Source organism: Hakea prostrata, chromosome 7 (assembly GCF_041222555.1).
Source record: "Hakea prostrata isolate BN-2017 chromosome 7, UWA_Hpros_2, whole genome shotgun sequence".
In the NCBI taxonomy this organism is placed as follows: domain Eukaryota; kingdom Viridiplantae; phylum Streptophyta; class Magnoliopsida; order Proteales; family Proteaceae; genus Hakea; species Hakea prostrata.
Genome location: NC_142606.1, coordinates 22,745,792 through 22,766,902, shown reverse-complemented (window position 1 = coordinate 22,766,902; position 21,111 = coordinate 22,745,792). Strand labels below are relative to the sequence as shown.

Sequence of the window (21,111 nt, the reverse complement as noted above, 5' to 3'; positions counted from 1 at the left end):
CTAATCGGATTCGGATTTGGATACTGGTGTATCCATGCCAAATTCGATCAATTTACAAGTCTAATTAGGACTAATAATGGAGGGTTAATGAAATGGTTGAGAACCTCACTTCTCAATGAAAAGGTTGTAGGTTCAACCCTTGTCGGCAACACATGTAATATCCCCATCCCCAATTGATAAAACTCGAGTTAAACCAATTTGGTCAAGCAATCATGAATGGACAAATTACATATAAACTCCATTTGTTTGTAATCAATTACATCTACTACTCCTGAAAAAATCAATTACAAACGGCTCTTTATTATTTCAACAAAGTTGTCTATACATAATTTGTCTATCGGAAATTTCAGATTTTTGTATGATTACTTTAAATCATGAGGTTTCAGACGCACCTATGGCGGAATCATATCCACATGCTTTCAGTTCAAATCAGTCAAGAGAAATCTGAAATTTCTTTGGTAAAATCTGAAGGCTTCAAGAGTTGGAGGATGAGCAATCAGTGCAAAATGAATATTCATCAAGTTGTAACCAAGAACATCCAAATCTAGTATGGGTATGAGGTTTGAAGCCGAGTAGGCCAGGAGTTTCTTTTGTAAATTAAAAAATTTAAAACCTTTGAATGTAAAAAATAAATTTTGGGTACAAAAGTACTTTTTATATATAGGGATATTGGGCCGGCAAGGTTTGAACCTAGTACTAAATCCTCCATTGGCAATAAAATAAAAACTAAAATTTTGTTCTCACACCTCTGCATTTTTAATTTAAACCGCTAAATGCAAACAAGTACATGTGGCACGATCATAACCACCGGCTGGAGGCTACAGCCGCCGCAGCAAATAAAAATCCTCCAGACGTCTCTGTTGAACATGACCATGGCATTGCAATTCTCATCATTTATCATCTATTGGATCTGTTCCAAATCAGTCCTGGTATAATCAAACAATCCTTTATTCTACATTAAGAGGTGAGGTAAGACTGTTAACATTCCCATCATTACACAAGAGGAAATGAACCTTTTGGATGCTGCAATTACTACTGATATTAAAACCCTCTGCCAACGGTTTTATGGTTTTAGAGTCTACTCTTCTTGACAGGTCCCATCTCCTTAGCCTTGGCCCTCAGCAAATTCTTCTGTATTTTCCCTGTGGCTGTCTTGGGTAAAGGACCAAAAACAATGGACTTGGGAACCCAATATGCAGGCATCTTCGACTTGCAAAACTTGATTATATCCTCAGACAATCTTTGTTCGTTTGATCCTTCCACTTCTCCCTTCAATGTCACAAATGCACAAGGTGACTCTCCCCACCGCTCATCTGGCCTTGCAACCACTGATGCTTCTAAGATTGCAGGATGATGATATAAGATACTCTCTACTTCCAAGCTGCTTATGTTCTCACCTCCAGATATGATGATGTCCTTCGCCCTGTCCTTTACCTCTATGTACCCATCTGGATGTTTCACCCCCAAGTCGCCGCTGTGGAACCAGCCATTCTCAAAAGCCTCTTGGTTAGCTTTTGGGTTCTTCAAATACCCCTTCATTACCAAATTACCACGCATCACTATCTCTCCAATAGTTTTACCATCAGATGAGACAGGTTCCATTGTTCGTTGGTTAACAACATCGAGGCCTTCCAAACCAATGTAACGGACACCCTGACGAGAATTAAGCTTGGCTTGCTTGTCGAGAGGTAACGAAGCCCATTCAGGCTTCCATGCACAAACGGTGGAAGGCCCATAGGTCTCTGAGAGTCCGTAGGTGTGGGTAACACGAAACCCACGCTTCGACATCTCAAACAGAAGAGATGGGGGTGGTGCTGCACCAGCTGTGTTTACATTGACAACACGGGGGAGAGGGAGGATGGTCTGCTCTTTAGGAGCATTGATAATGGTATTGAGAACCACAGGTGCAGCACAAAAATGTGTCACACCTTGCTCAGCTATTGCTAAGTACACTGCCTTGGCTGATACCTGCAAGGATTCAAAATATTAAAGAAAGAGCAAGAAGAACAGTAAGGTTATCTAACCAATGTTGATTTAGTGGTCAATCGAAAGAAGTCCATACAGTAACCGTACCAACAATAACAATAACAATAACCTCCCAAGTACAAGAAGAAAATTGATCAATCATGCACACTCTATGAAATATTAGAAAAACTTCAGAGGTAAAATTTTATGTAAAAACCTCCTTGCCAACTTTGAAGCATGTGTTCTGTTAAATGGCTAGAACTACTAATGCAGATCCTACACAAATCTTGGGAGCATATTCTCTCCATGTGTTCTATGAGTAAACATATGTTGATCCTGCAGGTCCTAAATGTCTAAAGCTATCTGGTATAGGCTATAGATCCTCTACAAATTTTGGTAATATATTTCCCCCTGCTTGAAGATAACATCTGTCAAAACAAGCATTTTGTGTTATCCAAAGGGTAATGGACAGTGTTCCAGTAGTTTCTAGAAGACATTACAGCTATATACCAGTCCCAGTCAGCTTTGCAGCATTTGTCAAGAATTATATTCAGTGTCTAATAGAAGATCCAAGAACCAAAACCCCCACCCCCACCCCCATCCCCATTTAATCCACACCAACGAAAAAATGGATTGAAACTGACCACCTGTTTTAGGATTGGCACTGCATCTAGTCTAGTCCATAGCAAAATCAAGCTTACAGCTTAACATCTTAAAAGAATCAAATCTGTTACCGGAGTAGGATTATAAGGAAACCATGATGCTTCTGTATATCATCCAACAAAAGTGTTGATACTGGACAAAGACATACCTGGCGAAGGCAAACGCTTGTACCACAAAGAGCTGCAAGCGTCCAAGCGTAACCCCATCCATTGCAGTGGAACATCGGAAGAGTCCAGAGGTAAACAGCTCCTTCATTCATTCCCCATATAAGAGCACCACTTAAAGCCATCAAATACGCCCCTCGGTGGCTCAATACCACCCCCTTTGGACTGGACGTCGTCCCAGAAGTATAACCCAACGTAATGCTCTGCCACTCATCTTTTGGTGGTTTCCAGGCAAAATCAGGGTCACCAATCTCCAAAAACTTCTCGTATTCAATGGCCCCCTTATCCAAAGCACTTTTGAGTTCTGCAGGGTTACAACTTTTATCCCCAATGACAACCAAAAGTGGGGGCTTAAAATTATTTTTGTTTTTCTCTGCTACAATTTTTAAGGCATTCTCAGCCAAGGTAAAGAATTCTTGGTCAACCATTACAACTGCAGCTGATGAATGCCCTAGAAGGAAAGCTGTTGCTGCTGCATTAAGTCGAATGTTGATACAGTTGAGCACGGCTCCAGCCATTGGAACTCCAAAGTGAGCTTCGTAGATGGCTGGGACATTTGGCGCAATTACCGCAACCTGCCACAATATAGTAGAAAAATAAGATTCTGTAATCACCATAACATATCAGCTCTGAAAATATATGAGGAAGCATGAAAACAACAGACTCAAACTAAAAAGAGGAAACTTAATTTTATTCACTCAAGAAGTACACAGTAATGAGTCAAAGGTGATCACAGGCGATAAAACGAAATACAATTCTTGCAAAATCTGCAGTTTCCTCTCCCCCCAACCCCCAAAAAATAAAATAAAATAAAATTAGTGTTCCAATGTCAAGAGCAATTCCAATGGCACAATTCAGAGATCCTACACATGACCGTCCACAGATTGATGTTATTAGGCTTAGAATCTATGTTCCCCATCATTCACATTATGAACCTTCTTTTAAACTTCACATTTTATGAGGTCATATCACAGATTCAAGCTTGAGGTCCTTCCACAGTTCAACATAACAAGGGTGATCTCTTTGAACCAATCATAGTAAAGTAGAAGAAAAAAATCCTTTCCTGATAAAATCTCCAGTACCGTAGTGACATTGCCATTTTATTGGTTTGAATATTTATTCACGTGCAATACTTAGCAGTTACTTGACTTCCTTGTACTTGAAAGATATTTTTTCACAACTTCATATATTAAGGTTAACTTCTTTACATTAAATAAAAAAGGAACTAACCACAACATAAGGATTGACAAAAAGAAAAAACATGCCTGAATAGCAATGAGATGTTTGGAAACTCAACGGTTAATATTACATTGTTTTCTCCTCCTTTGACTTCGATTATTTTTTGGTTATTAGTTTGGTTGAAATGAAGATTCCATGCAAACAGAACATGAACTCAGGAGCTACAAAGTATAAAAAGCTCCAACTGCAGAGTAAGCAAGGAAAAGTAAATATATTCAACATGTTTATTATGTTTTACACGGATATTTTATACGCTATTGATGTTTTAGATTGTAGGATAGGGTCAACTCCAATATAAGGTGTTGTAGTCGTTTGCCCCTCACTGAACTACCTTCCCTCTCCCCCGAAACCCCCACCCTTATATTTTTTTTGTATTTTTGGTGTTAGATTCAGGTAGTCTACTAATCAAGGATGTCATTCATGGTGGTATGATGAATCAATGGGTGATCCTGGGAAGCTCAAGAACTTGATCCCACAAGTTTCTTTCAGGCCAAATTAAGAAAGCTCTTAGCATGAACTCAGCAAATCCAATATGAAAGTGTTGATCTTTAAGCAGGTACATGGTAAGATGCTCCTGAACTTTCTTTTATTTTCATCTTCTAGGGTAGTGTATCACTACCCCCCCCCCCCCCCAAACACACGCACACTCTCACACACAAAAAGACCAAGCCATACATGCAAGGGAGGAGTCCCACCTTGTTAAAGGAGGTCCTCCACCTAAATGTGTGATAGACAAGGTGGGAGGTAGAGTAGAAGAAGCGATACCGACTGGGGAGGGGTTGGGAAGTGGGATGGAATTGGAGTTGGGTGGCTGCTGAGGGGTAGTTACTGTGCAAGTAATGGGATAGTTCAATGACTTCTAAGCATGTTGGCGAACATCATCTCAAGATTTTTTTTATTTTTTCTTTTCCCTTTCCCACGGAGTATGTAGCAGACATTTTTAACAATTATACTGTGGGGCAGCATATTGATACCCCATGAAAACAAAAGCAGAGAATCCACCAAAAAGCAAGGTCATCCAGAAGGATTTAACAAATAAGTTTCTTCTGTGAGAGCATGAAGTTCAGCTATAAAGTACCATTTTTACCGTCTCACTCTTAGCTGTGATTTCAAAATGAATTTTGAAATCAATACTTATTCCTCTCCTCCCTTCCAGATTCTTCTCGTACTAGCAGACCGAATACTCTGCGTAACGATTTTAAATAGCGCAACCAAAAAAATCTTTCTCCGTCTCCTACCAATTTCAAACTTGTGTTTATGATTTTTAACCTATACAAAAGTTCAAATTTAACGTTATAAATTTATTTTTCTCCATAATCATTTTTTCCTAGTTTAACAGAAAAATCACCACATATCTTCGATCGGTGAACTCAAATCCAAAAACAAAACCAGATATTCAAACCGCGAGAGGTCAGAAGTTAAAACATGGTCGATCATCAGACAAATTAATACTTAACCAACGATCACATCAGTGAAGCAAAACAGTACTAAATACACCCTAAACATAATCATCAAAACCAATCCAGTGAAATTAGTCTAGCAGAGCACCACAAGGACCAAAAAAACAAAAGGAAATGCAAAATTAAGAGGACGACGGGATCGAGAAATTACCGTGCTTCCACCCCCGACGGAGTTCTTGGATAGCGCAGAAGCCAAACGTCGACACCTCTGATAAGTCTGAAGCCAAGTGTAGTGTGAAGATCCATGAACCACGGACTTCCTCTGCGGATGAACTAAAGCAGCTCTCTCCAGAAACCACAGAGGAGTTAAGGCAGTGTAGTTCGCTTCGTTCTTAGGGAGGTCGTCGATATCTTCTGCCGCCATCGCGCAACTCCAAACCTCCTTTTTCTGTATCCTCCGAGCTTTCTCTCTCTCTCCCTCTCTTTCGCTTTCTCTCTCTCCCTCTCTCCCTCTCTCCCTCTCTTTCGCTTTCTCTGGAGCTCTCGCAAGTCGCACCTCGATTCTCTTATTTGAAGTTTCAATCAAGGCCTTCTCTCTCTCTTTCTCAAGGTGACACAGCATAGCTGTTTGTATTTGTGGTGCAAACGTGCAATAGGTAGACTAATCAAAGACGTCCACGTGTCATTTCTAAAAAAATGGCGTTGACGTGTCACTTCTTAAATTTTTTTTTTCTCTATTTTCCCTAAATCTTATACCGAGAAAGGTATTTGTTATAATATAGTGACGTCTCGATCCATTCTTAGTATAGATGACCTTGCCTATTGCATGTATGACATTGGATCAATTTTCATTCTTTAGTTCAAAGCGAACCTTTTGTTTCATGTATTTATCTTTTGTATTTCTTTCTTTTATTTGTTGTGTCTGTAATTTCTTTCAAGTTCATGAATGAAGCTCTTTCGTACAAAAAATAATAATAATAATAATAATAATACAGTGATGCGTGTGCTCTGGACCTCTCATACGCACATTGGTATCACAAAATTATGCGGCTAAGTATTTTACGAAAGAAAAAAAAATTCATTTAACAACCTCCATGTTTGATCATCAAAAATGTATTCTTTAAAGAAGTTTTTCATTTTCTTCTTCAATCCTAAGTTTGACAATAATGTAGCAGAAAAACCCTCACCATATAAATCCAAACCCTTTCATCTTTATCCATAAGACAAATCTAGTAAAAGTGGGGGTAAGAGCATTCTTGCTTCTGGCTGATTCTAGTCTACATTCCAATCTTATTTGGATCAGAATTGATTCATTCCAGGTCACAATTTAGAGTTTTTCAAATCGTATCTTATGACCAAATTTAAGGGTATTTATGGCTATCTGGAGTAGATTATGGGAATTATTGTGAAGCCAAAATAGAATTTAAATGGATTTTCCTTAATTGATGGTGAACTCAAAAGGGGTATTTATGACCATTAAGAGAAAATTGTTGACAGGTTACTTTTATTGTTGTATAAGTATAGGGTTAGGAGTAGGAGCATCAATAAAGGAGATTCATCAAAGATCCATCTCCTAAGAGTTTAGTGATGGTCCCCCTAATGTATAGTCATATAGGGCTAGTGATTACTTTTCTTTTCTTCTTTTTCTTCTTCATCCGGATCAGCTTACACACACCTTGATTACATCCTTAGGGGGAGCTTTGTTGTCCGCAAGGATCGAACTCATGACCTCTCCATTGAGAAGTATGGATCTTACCACTCTATCAACTTTGCATTAACGACTAGTGAGTACTCTTGAAGGAGCATCAATGAAGGGCATTCATCAGAGATCCATCCCATAAGAGTATAGTGGTGGTCCCCTAATGTGTGGTGGAGGAGTGTAAAGAGAGTACCGTAACCAGACTTTCAAACTCCTATATATAGGGAATGGGATATTATGTATGCCGTTTGCAAGGGTTGAACCCCACAACTTATTCACTAAGAAGTGTGGAGCTTTACTAGTCAACCAACCCTGCGTTTGACGAAGTATTCTCTTTCTACCTAATGTACATAAAGGATTGACTCAATTGGTTTGTTTATTCCACACCATATCATATAAGAATATTCAATGACATATACCATATTTATGGAAACCAATAACATGTTGAAGTATTTTTCTAAGGAAATAATCTTGCCAACGCAAAGTTGTTCTAGTGGTAAAACCAACACCTCTTAGTGAAGAGATTGTGGGTTTGACTCTTACTAAGGTATATTGATATCTCCATCCCCTAATATTTTAGGATATATTGTAATCGTGGTTTTTCTCTTTAATAAAATATTCTATTTTTACCAAAAAGTTTTTTTGGTCGATTAAATTACTAGGAGGACAGAGAGGACAGAGTGCTCCCTTGATGGTGTTACAACCACACATCATGTGGAGTCCACAAATAAAAAATAGTAAAATATATAAAAATAAAAAATAAAAAATCTATCACCCAAACCGTGTGGGCACCCCTGAATTTGTGGTCAATAGCCGTCAGGGTGCTCCTCCGAAATCTTCAAATGCATGTACTCTCTCTTTTTTAATTATTATTTACTTGTTGAACTTATAATTTCTATGGTGAATAGACATTTTGTCTCTTAGTAAGACTTTTATTACTTAAACTAATAAAATAATTTAAATACAAAGAAGAAAGACAAGATGAGTTCGGCACTTCTATTGAGTTAGTCATTACATATTTATAATGGAACTAGCATCTACTTTGCAAAGAAATACAATATATGATTCTCACACACAATAAGATAATCTTGATATGAAAGGATAGATTGCCACCCAAGATAGAAGGTGCATAGAATGGAAATATTGACTGCCAACATTGTGTAATGAGATGGTTGTGATCTTCACCAATATTGCATCATGAAGAAATTGAGATATTCAATTGGAAGTACAATCTCTTTGGGGTAATGGACATCCATAATAAATATTATTTATAACACTCCCCCTTAGATGTCCATCAATAGATAATGTATCTCGTTAAAATCTTACTAAGAAAAACCTTGTGGGAAAAAAATCTTAGTGAAGGAAAAAGAGTATACATATCTAAATAATACGTATTAGTAGTTGTCTCATTAAAAACCTTACTAGGAAAACTAGTGGGACAAAACATTAGTTAAGGGAAAAAGAGTGCAGCATGTATTTTACTCCCCCTGATGATAACATCATTGAGTATTTTTAAGTACGTACATTCCAATATCATATACCAACTTCTCAAAATTTGAAGTATGCAATTTCTCAATAGATAAATGTGAAATCCCCCGGATTTCTACCCCTTTAACTCGTGGCTTCAAAATTGAGAAAATCGGGCCTCAAGTTGACGACAAATGCGGGCCATTCAAGTGGAGCCCGAAGGGTTGGAAATAGAACCAATGTTGGTGGATGACCCTTGTGATGACTCATCAACTCTCCTAAAGTTTAATTGAAGAGAGAAGATTAATCATGATGGTGTAAAAAGGGTGATCTTGGAACGGCCATAGATCGGTGATAGAGAATCCGATTGACACGAATAAGATATCAAAACGAAGGGTGTCGAAAGACCTTTCCAACAAGCCAAAGATCTCCCAATTTAGATTTCATTTGGCCCCTCAATCAGGGCCAGTCGGTCGGGCTGGTTGAACGGTTGGTCGAACGCCGACAGCTCAATTCGGGTAGAATCGGGTTTTACCCTTTAAAACCCTATTTTGAAGCTCTCCTTCACTCATACTCGCATTTTATGTTGCTAGTACGAGGCTGAGGCTCAAGGAAGAAGAGAAACCAAGGGAGAGGAAGATTCCTAACCGTTTGGACGCGTGTTGGCACCCGAATCATTGCGGAAACGTTAGGAAAGGTAAGAATCATCAAACCCTCTTCTTTGGGCTTTGTTTTAGGAGTAGTTCTTCGCTATAAATGTTGGATTTGAGTAGTTGTAACATGATAGGTGTTTTGAATGCTTGCAAATAGTTTTATTTATGTTTCCCTTTTGTTTGTGAGTGGTTTGTGCGAATCGTTGCAAATGATTTTGCATTTTGGCTCTCAGACTCAGCCGATAGCACTCGCGAGAGCCCAAAATTGGGGCTTTTTTATTGAGATGGAATTAAATAAAATTGAAGGTATACTTAGGACCCTATTGCTACCAATTATACATTCCCAAAGTTTCGTTTCGATTCGACTTCGAATCGATGGTGAAATTTGATTTTCGCCGCAACTATGTTGATAAAGGTGGGTTCGAAACTAGTTGGCAGATTAGGCTTTTGTTGGGTGATTTTGAGAACTATATTAAAACCCAATTGATTTCTAATTTATGTCTAATGATCCTCTTACATGATTAGGTTTATTTTGATTATAATCACCAACTCGTGAGTGTGACTTTGTGGAACTTTGGAGAGCTTATTCTAATTAGAAAGGTGAGGAATATACTCAACCTTATCTTACATGTTTAATTATGTAATTAAACTTCATTATTGATATATTGCGTTGCTTCAATATTTATTATCTTGTGATTATGTGTGGGACTTTGCACTAGAAGGTAAGCAAGTATCTTTGCTTCTATTTTCAATATTCTTTGAAAACAATATGAGAATGTATGAGATGGATGAGATTGAATGGATTGAGTGTTTTCTTTTATTTTCAAATTCTAAATTATTGATATGAAGATATATGGATGATGTTGAATTAAATTACCCTTTTTATTTTATGTTTCAAACTAAGGTTGTGGGTTCGCCCATTACCCAAGTGACTTACATGAGTATGCATCTAGACTTAAGTACATGAATGCTAAGTGTCTAGAAGTGTTTGGCTAGATAACTTCATGAATACTACTACCCTTCTAGCAGGGGTATTGAAGCCGGTTAACCCGTGATGTTAGTGGCTGGGTCCTGAGCGTCAAGCAAGCCCACTATCATCATAGAGAGGTAGGGTTGCATATAATAGATAAAGGCTCTTGGACGCTCAAAACCGATGAAATGATCTGTGAGAGGACATGGAGAGCATCCTGTCCATTATATGTGGATGACCACTGGGTTAATGAATGGTATCCAACAGATGCCTCCCGTTGAGGATTTTATTCATAGGTGGAAAGGTATTGAACCAAAAGGGCACTAGGCATGAGGGGAGATATCCCGACCATATGTAGTACAAGACCGTATGACTTTGCACTAGGCCAGGATTATCCTTGACACGCGTCAATCTCATACCAAACAGTGATGTGAGAGAGTGGTGACCTATACCCCAACTATGGCTTTACAAGACTTTACCCAACAACCGCGGAGAACCCAATAGACGTCTCTTGTTGAGGGAGAGTGACTGAGACCACCCAAAGGAGATTGGTGTACAAACTTAATGTGTATCTACCATAGAGACCTCATGATAGAGTTAGGAGCATAATATCATAATCATTCATACATTATATCACTATCATTAATTACATTATCGATACTCAAGCTATATGTGTGGTGTGAGATCTTGTATACGAATGCATGATATGATGTGGAATCTTGTGTACGAATTCATGATATGATGTGGAATCTTGTGTACGAATTCATGATATGATGTGGAATCTTGTGTACGAATTCATGATATGATGTGGAATCTTGTGTACGAATTCATGATATGATGTGGAATCTTGTGGACGAATGTATGATAAGATGCTAAGTTGACCTCACTGAATTTTGTTGAACTCATTCGTTTTTATATGTCTGTTTCTATTAGAATATTTACAGGTTATGAGGACTCCTTCCAAGTGGAAGATTCGTCTCCGGCAGGCTTTTTTGAATGAGTGACTGAAGAAGATGTAGACTTGCATGGAGCTTCATGCCCGTGCAAAGACTGTTCTTATGAGGTTGGATTCTATTAGAGAATCAGTTTAGTTTAAATTTCGCTATGACAATATATGCTTCCTTCAAACTCTGATGTCCATTTTGATTAACTTTAGATAATGGATGATTGTAACCTTTTGATAATCCAGATTTAATAAATTATTACTAGAACTTGATTTATTCTTGTCCTTTTAATTATGCTATATCCTGTGTTGTATGGAATTGTCAATGAACCTAGGTCCTGCAGTGTATTACCCCCACGGGTATTCGGGTATAACCGGATCTGGCTGGATGGGGTGTGACAGAGGTGATATCAGAGCCTTGGTTCATACAAGTCCTAACTCCATGTGATATTGTAGGGGCATTCTTGAGTCATAGATTCAGAAGTGACTTAAATCTTTCTTAAAAGTGAATAATAGAAAACTTGGATTAGAAACTTGAATAACTGAAGCATAAAATACCAAGTTGGAATAATGCACAATAATTAATGTTTATGAATTGTTCTTGGGTTGTAGTCATGGTTAAAGTTATGTTTGTTATTTTTAAGTTATTGTGTATGTGTGTTGAGTTGTGAGTTAAGTCTTGAGTTGAAAATTGTCGTTGTGAGTCGTCTTAGTGAGTGAGTCTTTGTTGTGAGGTATTGTCGAGAGTAAGTTCTCATGAGTCTGAGTCGTGTTGTCGTCGGGTGTTGTCGTACGAGTCTGAATCGAGAGTCGTCGTTGGAAGTAATGGTCGTGAGTGGTCGTTCTGAGTAATAAGTCATAACTAAACATTTACAATTACTAATACAACAAAAGAAATGCATAATGGGTGATCAACCATACCTAGCACAAGGCATAATATACCATTATTTTTTATTCTTTCAAATAGTAAAAACATGGTTATAAGTTTTGATATCATATTAAATGGATCATATTAATTTGCATTTTGTAAATCTTGATATAAGACATGGACAATAAATAAACTTGTAAATAAAAACAAGTTATTCAATATTATTAAATCATATTAATAGATAATATCCATTTCATTGTTGTGCATTAAAACCATGGATGTTGGCATATGCATTTTTTATAGTGATAATTATGAAAATTTTCTTTTTCCTTACTTGTATTTGTCTAACTAATGTCATGTATAGATTGAGTTTAGAAAAATGAAACAAGAAATCATATTAGTTTAAATTTAATTGATCTTGAAATATTGTAGTGTAGATTGAGACATGTGAACTAAAGGAAAATTGTCTAATGTTTTTTTTTTAATTTATGACATACTATTAGAAACTTTGATATAGTTTAGCATACATGAAGTATTTGTCCAAACAAAAATTACTATAAAACATTTTTATTATGTTTCTAGGAGCACACAAATTTTGAAATTAATGCATTATGATCTTTATGATTTTAAATTTTTCACAACTAAATGACAGAAGTATTTAATTATATTTATAAATGATATTTATAAATGATTTTTCTAGATATTCTCATATTCATCTGTTAAAATTGAAAAATGAAGTATTTGAAAACTTTACACTTTAGGGTTGAGAATCAACTAAACCTAAAGTTAATACTTAGAAGTTACAAGTGATTAAAAGATGTGAATATTCTTTGACTAAGTTCAAAATATATTGTGCATCTATGGGTATAATTCTTGAAACTACTGCACCTTATTCACATCAATTAAATGTCATAGCTGAAATAAATAATGACTTTAACAAAATGTTAAATTCCATGTCATTGATTGCTCACATGCCTAAATATTATTGAGGATGAACAACATCGATTGCTAATCATATTCTAAATAAGTTACGTCACTCATAAATTGACTGAAACTTATATAAAGTTTTAGCATAAATATCCTTGTAGAGTTTACCTTTTAAATACTTTGAGCTATATTGTTTATGTTAAGATATGAGACCTAAGGTGTGACCCAAAACTAATATTTGTAAATGTCTAGGATATGTAGAAGACTATGTTGTACGCCAGTTATTGAATCTAATAAATAATGTGGTGATAACATCTAGAAACAATATTCCTTAGAGATAAGTATCTTACAGATCAAAGCATGATCTTACCAAGAAATGGTTACAAAGTCAATCGTGGAATCTGAATCAGGCATTTCTAATAATAATACCAATATGATTCTTGAATAAAAACCTAAAGTAAACATTCAAAAGAGAGAAAGTAGTTAAAAATGTTAGTAAGGCTTCTGTGACTTGCCATTTAGAAAATGATCCATCTACCTATAAATAAGCGATGGCATCTAAAGACTCTTTGTTATGGGTAGAGGCAGCTGATATTGAAATGCATTTTTTTGTTATAATAACAAATAGATCCTAACCTATGTGCCTAAACTAAATCAGTTTTAAAGAAAACTAAATCTTGATGGATCAGTAGCCTAATGGAAAGCACGATAGTAACTAAAGGTTGGACTTAGGTTAGCTTGGTGGATTATTTTAACATATATTCACCAATCCGTAATCTAGTCAAAATTAGATTTTTCTTGCTTTAGCATCTATTGAGTATTATATTATGCATCAAATAGATAGAAAATGATTATACTTTAATAATAATCTAACTGATGAAATTTACATAAACAAATATTAAGGATATATTATGAAATGTTTTTAAACATAAAGACTATAAATTAAATTAATCATTTTATGATCTTAAACAAGCATCTAATATGGCATCAAAATTTTAAAAAATATATTTGAGTTGAATAAGGTTGCAATTATTCGTTTATTTGTAGATGACATGTTGATTTTTTGTTTTGATTACTCTGTAGTAAGTGACATTAAATAAACTTTAATTAATGAATTTATCATGATAAATCTTAGTGTTATGGACAACAATTTTTTTTATTATGAAAGTAAATTTTATTAAGGAATTACCTTAACCAATTTAACTATATCGAAAAATTACTTTCTAAACGGGGATACAATAGACGCAAAACGATAGAGATACCATATGATAATAACGAAAAACATGTATACATTGATGGTAAAGCTGTAACTTAGTCAAATTATTTGAGACTAATTTGTAGTATTTCATATGCAATAAATTGCATTAAGCCAGCCATAATCTATACAGAAGCATGTTGAGTTGATTAACTAGTAATCGTAGTAGAGAGCATTGGGTTGCCTTCACAAGTCTAAGAAGATATATTGGAAGTACTTTAAACTATGTTGTTTTTCAAACTAGACATCCTTAAATTCTAAAGAGATAATTCTGATGCATCTTGTTACTCAAATATGGAAACAATAAATCTACTAGTGGTTATGTTTTACACTAGATGAAGTGGCTGTTGAATAAAGATCTAAGCGATAGATTTGTATTGCTCTAAGCTTTATCCTTTATGGATCAAAATTATATATTCTAGTCTTACGAAGAGATTAAACAGAAAGTTGATAAAATATCTTATCCTGAATATTTATTTCTTTAATTTAAAGAAAATAATTCCTTAAGTTTGTTATATGATAATCAAGCAACAACAATGACAAAGAGTAACTCACTCTTAATAATAAGAGAAGACAAATTAGGCTAAGACGGGTTATGTTGAATTATCTTATAGAACAAGGAGTTATCACTTTGATCGATGTGAGATCAAATGAAAACACGGTAGATGCCCTTCCAAAGGGATTGAACAAAGATTAAACATTTTAAATTGTGGGAGAGATGGAGTTAAAGACCATATAGGTAGGTCTGATCCAATTCTCTGTTATTTTGCATTATTAAAATTTTATCTAGCCATAGTTAGCATCCATGGCAATTTATCTATTTTAAATAATTTAGTAGGATTGTGGAGTATAAAGGTTTGTGAAGCCATTCAACATTGATGATGTAACAACTTTTGTATGAAGCTTAATTATCTTATTATTCCTACAAAAAAAATATGAAAAATTTTTAATATGTTTCAATGATATTACTATAACTTTTATATCATTACACATCTGATGATATGTCTTCCATGGAAAAGTATGTTATTCCAAATGTACCGATACAACCAATAACTGTGTTGGACATGATAACTATAACATTCAAAATGAAAACATTGAGTGGTACTTTGTAAAAAAAATCATTTAAATCTTGTTCTTAATGAGAATGCAAATGTCTTTTTAGCCATCAGGAGGATTGTATTAAGTTCTTTTGGTTGAAGTAGATACTTATGCAAATGATTGAATTCATATTTTATGAAATTTATACATGCTGAATTTGCAATGGATGGTGAAAATTGAGGAGTGAATCCAAACCTAAGGCTTCTTGAAAATGATTTATTTAATAAGTAAAACGATGGATCTTGTAGAGAGTGATTCACTTTATGGGTGAAATCGTCCAAGGCTACATCGAATAGTTGTAACTGTTCTTTGTGAGAATAAGTAATTCACTTCCAGGAAGAACTCCTAATTAGATTGGGTTTAGATTTGTTCTAAACTTATGTTTCGATTCAAAAAGTTCACTGGGATTTAATTGAATATTATTCTCTTTAGCAAGTTATGAATGATTTTGTATTGAGCTTGAACATTACAATTTTGGGACCAATATTGAAATCATATGTAAAAATAGGAGAAGACTATTGAGGTATTTGAGTTAAACCCAATTTATTGTTGAAATATTTAAGTTATACACAACTCATATTCCAATTTTAGGCAATCAGATTGGTTACAATCCAATAATGTAATAGGCCTTAAAGGAGATTCCAATTAATTGTAGAACTCAATGTAGTTCTATAAATACTAACTAGAAGCAACGGTCTAGTATTACGAACTATATACTCATGGTGTAATGCTTTAAGCAACCTTTTGCTTAAACCCTGAACATCAACAGATTGAAGTGTTCAGATTTCTAGGATTGGCTAGACACTAAAGGATTGTGCGGAGGATAGGATTGATGAATTCCATGGAGTCAAATTCCACCAATAGACTTGTACTTGTGCTTGTTGAAGCCGACATAGTATCACAAGACCTTTTCCCATAAGCACCTCATCAAAGGGGAAAAACATCATTCCACCTCTAACTACTATCTTAACACCATCATTTGTATTACACTCCAACCATGTTGCCTTACAATTCAGCTTTAAGAATGAAATATATTTTTCCAAACCCTAGCTCAACTTTAGAGCCTTTTAGCTCATCTTGGGCCCACCTTAACCCTGGGTTCAGCTCCCACTCCATAAAAGATATCTCTCAGGGAGTGCCCAGTCAGGTTTGAGAAAGCTTGTAGTATTCTGATGTGAAGGGTAGGATAAAATAATTTCTTTACCAAATCTCAAATTTAATGATAATTTCGTAAAAATTTTCCTTTTATGTATAGGAGATGAAGATATTACGTATCCCATCACTAAAAGTCGAACCCAAAACCTTTTCACTAAGAAGTGTTGCTCATACCCATCGAACAACCCTGCATTGTTAACAGGTTAGCAAGAGCCAAAGACTTGCAAATCCAGCACCGGTGGATGGCAAGTGACTTGATAGCAGTGATGATAATGGTTAACAAGAGATCTCCTCCTCAGCGTGTTAAAGATGGAATGGCTTACCCAAGAAAATGAAGTTTAATTTTCCAGTACTCCCTTGGAAAGAGAAAACATGCAAACGACATCCCAAAGAGAATAGTGTCAATCTCTGCATGGAAGTAGGCTCTTAAAGATAATTGCGCAACACTTGCAGCGAATAGTCGAGATCCATTTCCAAAAGATGTTTTTCACTTTTTTTGAAAAACTGACGATTTCGACTCTTCACAGGCATTCTCTTATTCAGTGGAAAGATCAAGCATCATCATTGTCAAAGTCTTTTACAAAGAGTTAATCTCAGACTTCAAGGGTGGAAAGCAAAATTCTTAAGCTTTGCTGGAAAAACTGTCCTTATCCAATCAGTCAATCAAGCTCTTCCTACTCACTATATGTCATGCTTCATCTTGCCAAAAAAAAAAAAAAACCCTCAATGAGTTGGACTCCTTAAATAGAAATTTCTTTTGGTCAAATGGTGATAAATCTCATTTCCATACTATTAATTGGAAACAATCTGCAAACCTAGGAGATTGGAAGGCCTCAACATCAAGAATATGGAAGTGTGGAATCTTGCCCTTATAGCTAAAAGAGCTTGGGAGCTTATCATTGGGAAACAGTCAATTTGGTTTAATTTAATGAAAGAAAAATATTTCAGAAACTACAACTTTCTGCAAGCTACTACTCCTATTAATGCTTCATGGGGTTGGAAATCCATTCTCAAAGCTAAAGACTTTATGTTACCTGACATTTTAAAAATGGTTGGCGATGGTGCCAATATTAATCCATGGTTGGATAAGTGGATTCCTGACACTCCAACTCTTCAAGCTCCTCTACTTCTTCAAGGTGAGATCCCAAACTTTGTATCTTTCTTTATAGATACTAACTCTGTCAAATGGAATGAGATCAAAGTTAGAGATTGGTGGCCTAATGATCTAGCTAAAAAAATTCTTAGTATCCCATTATCATTATCAAATTGTCCAGACAGAATCTTGTGGGAGAAAACCCCTACTAGTTTATTCATAGTGGCTTCAGCTTATAGATTTTTCTTGGATAATCAAAACAACAAATCTTCAATACCTTGGCTTGTATTATGGCACCTCCCAATGTCATCCACTTTGTTTGGAAAATACTACATGATAAGCTCCCCACACCAGCTCTTCTATCTGAAAGAGGTTGTAGAATCAACGGCATTTGCTCACTTCGCTCCCTTGAAAGAGCAATTGTAAATCATATCTTCCTACATTGTAACTTTCCCAAACTGGTTTGGTCAAAACTCAGAATTTGCTGGTGGAATCGATCCACAAATCTTGTAGATCAAATTTCTACTTGGTTAAGTTCAGCAAGAGGAAACATCTCAGAAATGGAAGAAGTCATACATCATTGTTAAGGAATAATATATTTGTATTCTATATTATTCTTGTATTCCATTTTTGCCCTCCTCTTTTGGTTATATAAATAAAAGTGTTTAACTCATTATGGGTTAATACACAAATATTCATTTCAACATGGTATCAGAGCATTTGTTGAGTGAAACATATCATTGATCCATCTTTATATCAGAGTCTTGTTGGCACATTACAATATGTTACTCTCACTTGTCCTGAGATTGCTTTCACTGTTAACAAGTTGTGTCAGTTTTTGAACACACCATTGGAGGATCATTGGATTGCCCTTAAGCGGTTGCTTCGATATCTTAAAAGCACTCTACTCTATGGACTTCATATTACACCTTCTGTTACTTGTTCTCTTACCGCCTATTCTGATGCGGATTGGGCTAGATGTCCTGTAGATCGCAAGTCTCAAGGCAGCTATCTTATCTTCTTGGGGGACAACTTGGTCTCTTGGCAGTCTCGTAAACAAACCATTGTTGCACGTTCTAGTACTGAGAGTGAATATCAGGCCCTTGCCCTTGCTACGACTGAACTTACATGGATTCAGTCTTTACTCACTGAATTACGTATTTCTCAAACTACACCTCCTACTTTGTGGTGTGACAACCTTGGTGCTACCTATTTGACAGCCAACCTTGTTTTCATATTCGCACAAAGCACATTGAGGTTGATTTTCATTTTATGCGTGACAAAGTGGCTAAGCAGAATCTTGACGTTCGCTATATTTCCACCACTGATCAGTTGGCTGATATTCTTACGAAGGGTCTCTCCTCCACCCATTTTCGCTCTCTTCGGTCCAAAGTCAAGCTCCTCACTGGACCCTTGACTTTTCAGACGGGTGTTAAGGAATCAAATATTTGTATTCTCTATTATTATTGTGTTCCATTTTTACCCTCCTCTTTTGGTTATATAAATAAAAATGTTTAACTCACTATGGGTTAACACACAAGTATTCATTTCAACAATCACTTGCTTATGTTATGGCACATCTAGCTAGCTTTTAATAATGCTGCTCACTCAAGACCTTTCAGTAATCATTTTCATATCTGGAGATCTGCTCAGTCCTTAGCAACAGAATATTTAGCCCTTCATTAGAAAATCAGAGGAAAAAAAGTGTTCAAGAACATCAAATGGAGAGCCCCTCCTATGCACTTCATTAAAATCAATGTAGATAGAGCTGCAATCATCAAAGATTCCAACCATTGCCAAGCTGGTTTTGGAGGTATTGATCAAGATCACCTGGGCCAATCACTCTTCTGCTTCTACTGCAAAGGAGGCAACTCACAAGCTATTGGCATGGAAGCTGCTGCAATCAAAGAAGGAATGAAGCTTGCAATCTCTCACAACTGAAAAAAGTAATCATAGAAAGTGATAATGAAGCTGTCGTTAATTTGATTAACAAGAAAACAGAGTCTCCTCCTTGGTAGATAAGTCACTTCATTCACGATATCATTAAACTTTCTACCGAGTTTGAAGTTTTAATTGTCTCTCATACTCTTAGAGAAGGTAACTTTGTAGCTGATAGATTAGCTTCTCATGCTGCTGTATCTCAGACTTCTTCTTTTTCTTACTCCCCCTTTGTTCATTGGCATTTACATTTTGATGCTATTGGTAGCTTGTATCCCAAGGGTTTTTCTTTTAAATGAATTCAATTCTTCACCAAAAAAAAAAAAAACTGTTCTCAGCAATTTAAGTCAAGCTCCTTAAAGATCGTTTTACATCTCAAGCATTATCTTGTTTTGAAAAAAAAATTATGACTTATAATTGCCTGTCAAGGAAGCAATCTTGGGGACGTCTCACGTTTGAAAAACTTACGTTTCCTTGTTATCCATTTCTGTTTCAGATTGAATAGTTTTTCAACTTCCTAGGCGCTCAGTCTCTTCATCTATATGACCACCCAGTACTCCCCTTCCACTCTGTTCTTCCTCTCCAACCCTCATTTTGTGATATCTCTATTTGGTTGTGTTAGTCCCTCTTTCTATATAAACCATTGTCTCGTCCCATCAAGAAGACAAGTTCGACAGAATATGAAGAGGAGAGAAAACCTACAGTTTGAAACAATTAAAAGGTTCAGATTCTCTTGAAATTATTTCCAAGAATGACCATTGAATGACTTTTTTTAATATTTGCAATCATCACTGATTGTTGGGCATATATCGAATTTTGATTAAAATCCAACCCATAGTCCCATACTCCATAGACAAGTTAAACTTGCTCCAACGAACAAAAGACATAAAATATGAATCTTTCTCTTTCTCATTTTCTCCAGAAGAAGGTTTATATAGAAAGAGGGACCAATTAAATTAATTTAGTAAATAACTTAATTACTTCTCCCAAGAAAGTAATTTGCTACTTAACTTCATTAGAAACTTAATCAAGCTTTAATAAATTAGATACTAATTATATCAAAACATTAAGGTTAGTTCTAATTGAACTTTGACTAAGTAGAAGTTTAGATAACTTCAATGGAAGTTCAATTAAACTTGTATTTATGTTCCAATGCCGCAATCAGCATGCCACATCAGCTTACACACCAAGGCTTCAAAGATTTTCCTGTCAGCAATAATGAATGCTGAAAAACCATATAAGCATTGCTTTTGTATTTTTAGCATCAAACTAATGTCTAATGATAAGAGCCATAGTGATTTCAAATAAAACTAAATTGTGACAGTTCCTGCAATTATCTTCTGTGGCATAACTTTGGAAAATTTTATCTATATTCAGTCTTGAAAGATTTGTAGCTTTAGGGCATTTGTGAACTCCTAGGTGACTAATAGGGAACACACTAGTAATTGCTAAACCATTCTAATTTTGCTTTAGTGCTATGCATTTATAGTGAATATCATTTTTTGTGGTCGAGATTGAATCTAGACCACTTATTTTGTATTTTTTTTTTTTTTTAGTAAATTTCGACCACCAAAAGTAATCATAAATGTAGACAGCTCAGTATTACGCATTTAA

At 35.6% G+C, this 21,111-nt stretch overlaps 1 protein-coding gene across 1 annotated transcript; it reads right to left on the bottom strand.

The window, feature by feature from the left end:
- Positions 1-704: 704 nt before the first annotated feature.
- Positions 705-6,018, bottom strand: AAE7 (acyl-activating enzyme 7). The gene is made up of 3 exons (XM_089163948.1): positions 5,643-6,018; positions 2,777-3,367; positions 705-1,968 (listed from the first exon to the last, which is right to left on the bottom strand). The coding sequence occupies exons 1-3, from the start codon at positions 5,853-5,855 to the stop codon at positions 1,072-1,074; spliced, it is 1,701 nt and encodes a 566-aa protein (XP_089020074.1). The 5' UTR covers positions 5,856-6,018; the 3' UTR covers positions 705-1,071.
- Between the last annotated feature and the right edge of the window lie 15,093 nt (positions 6,019-21,111).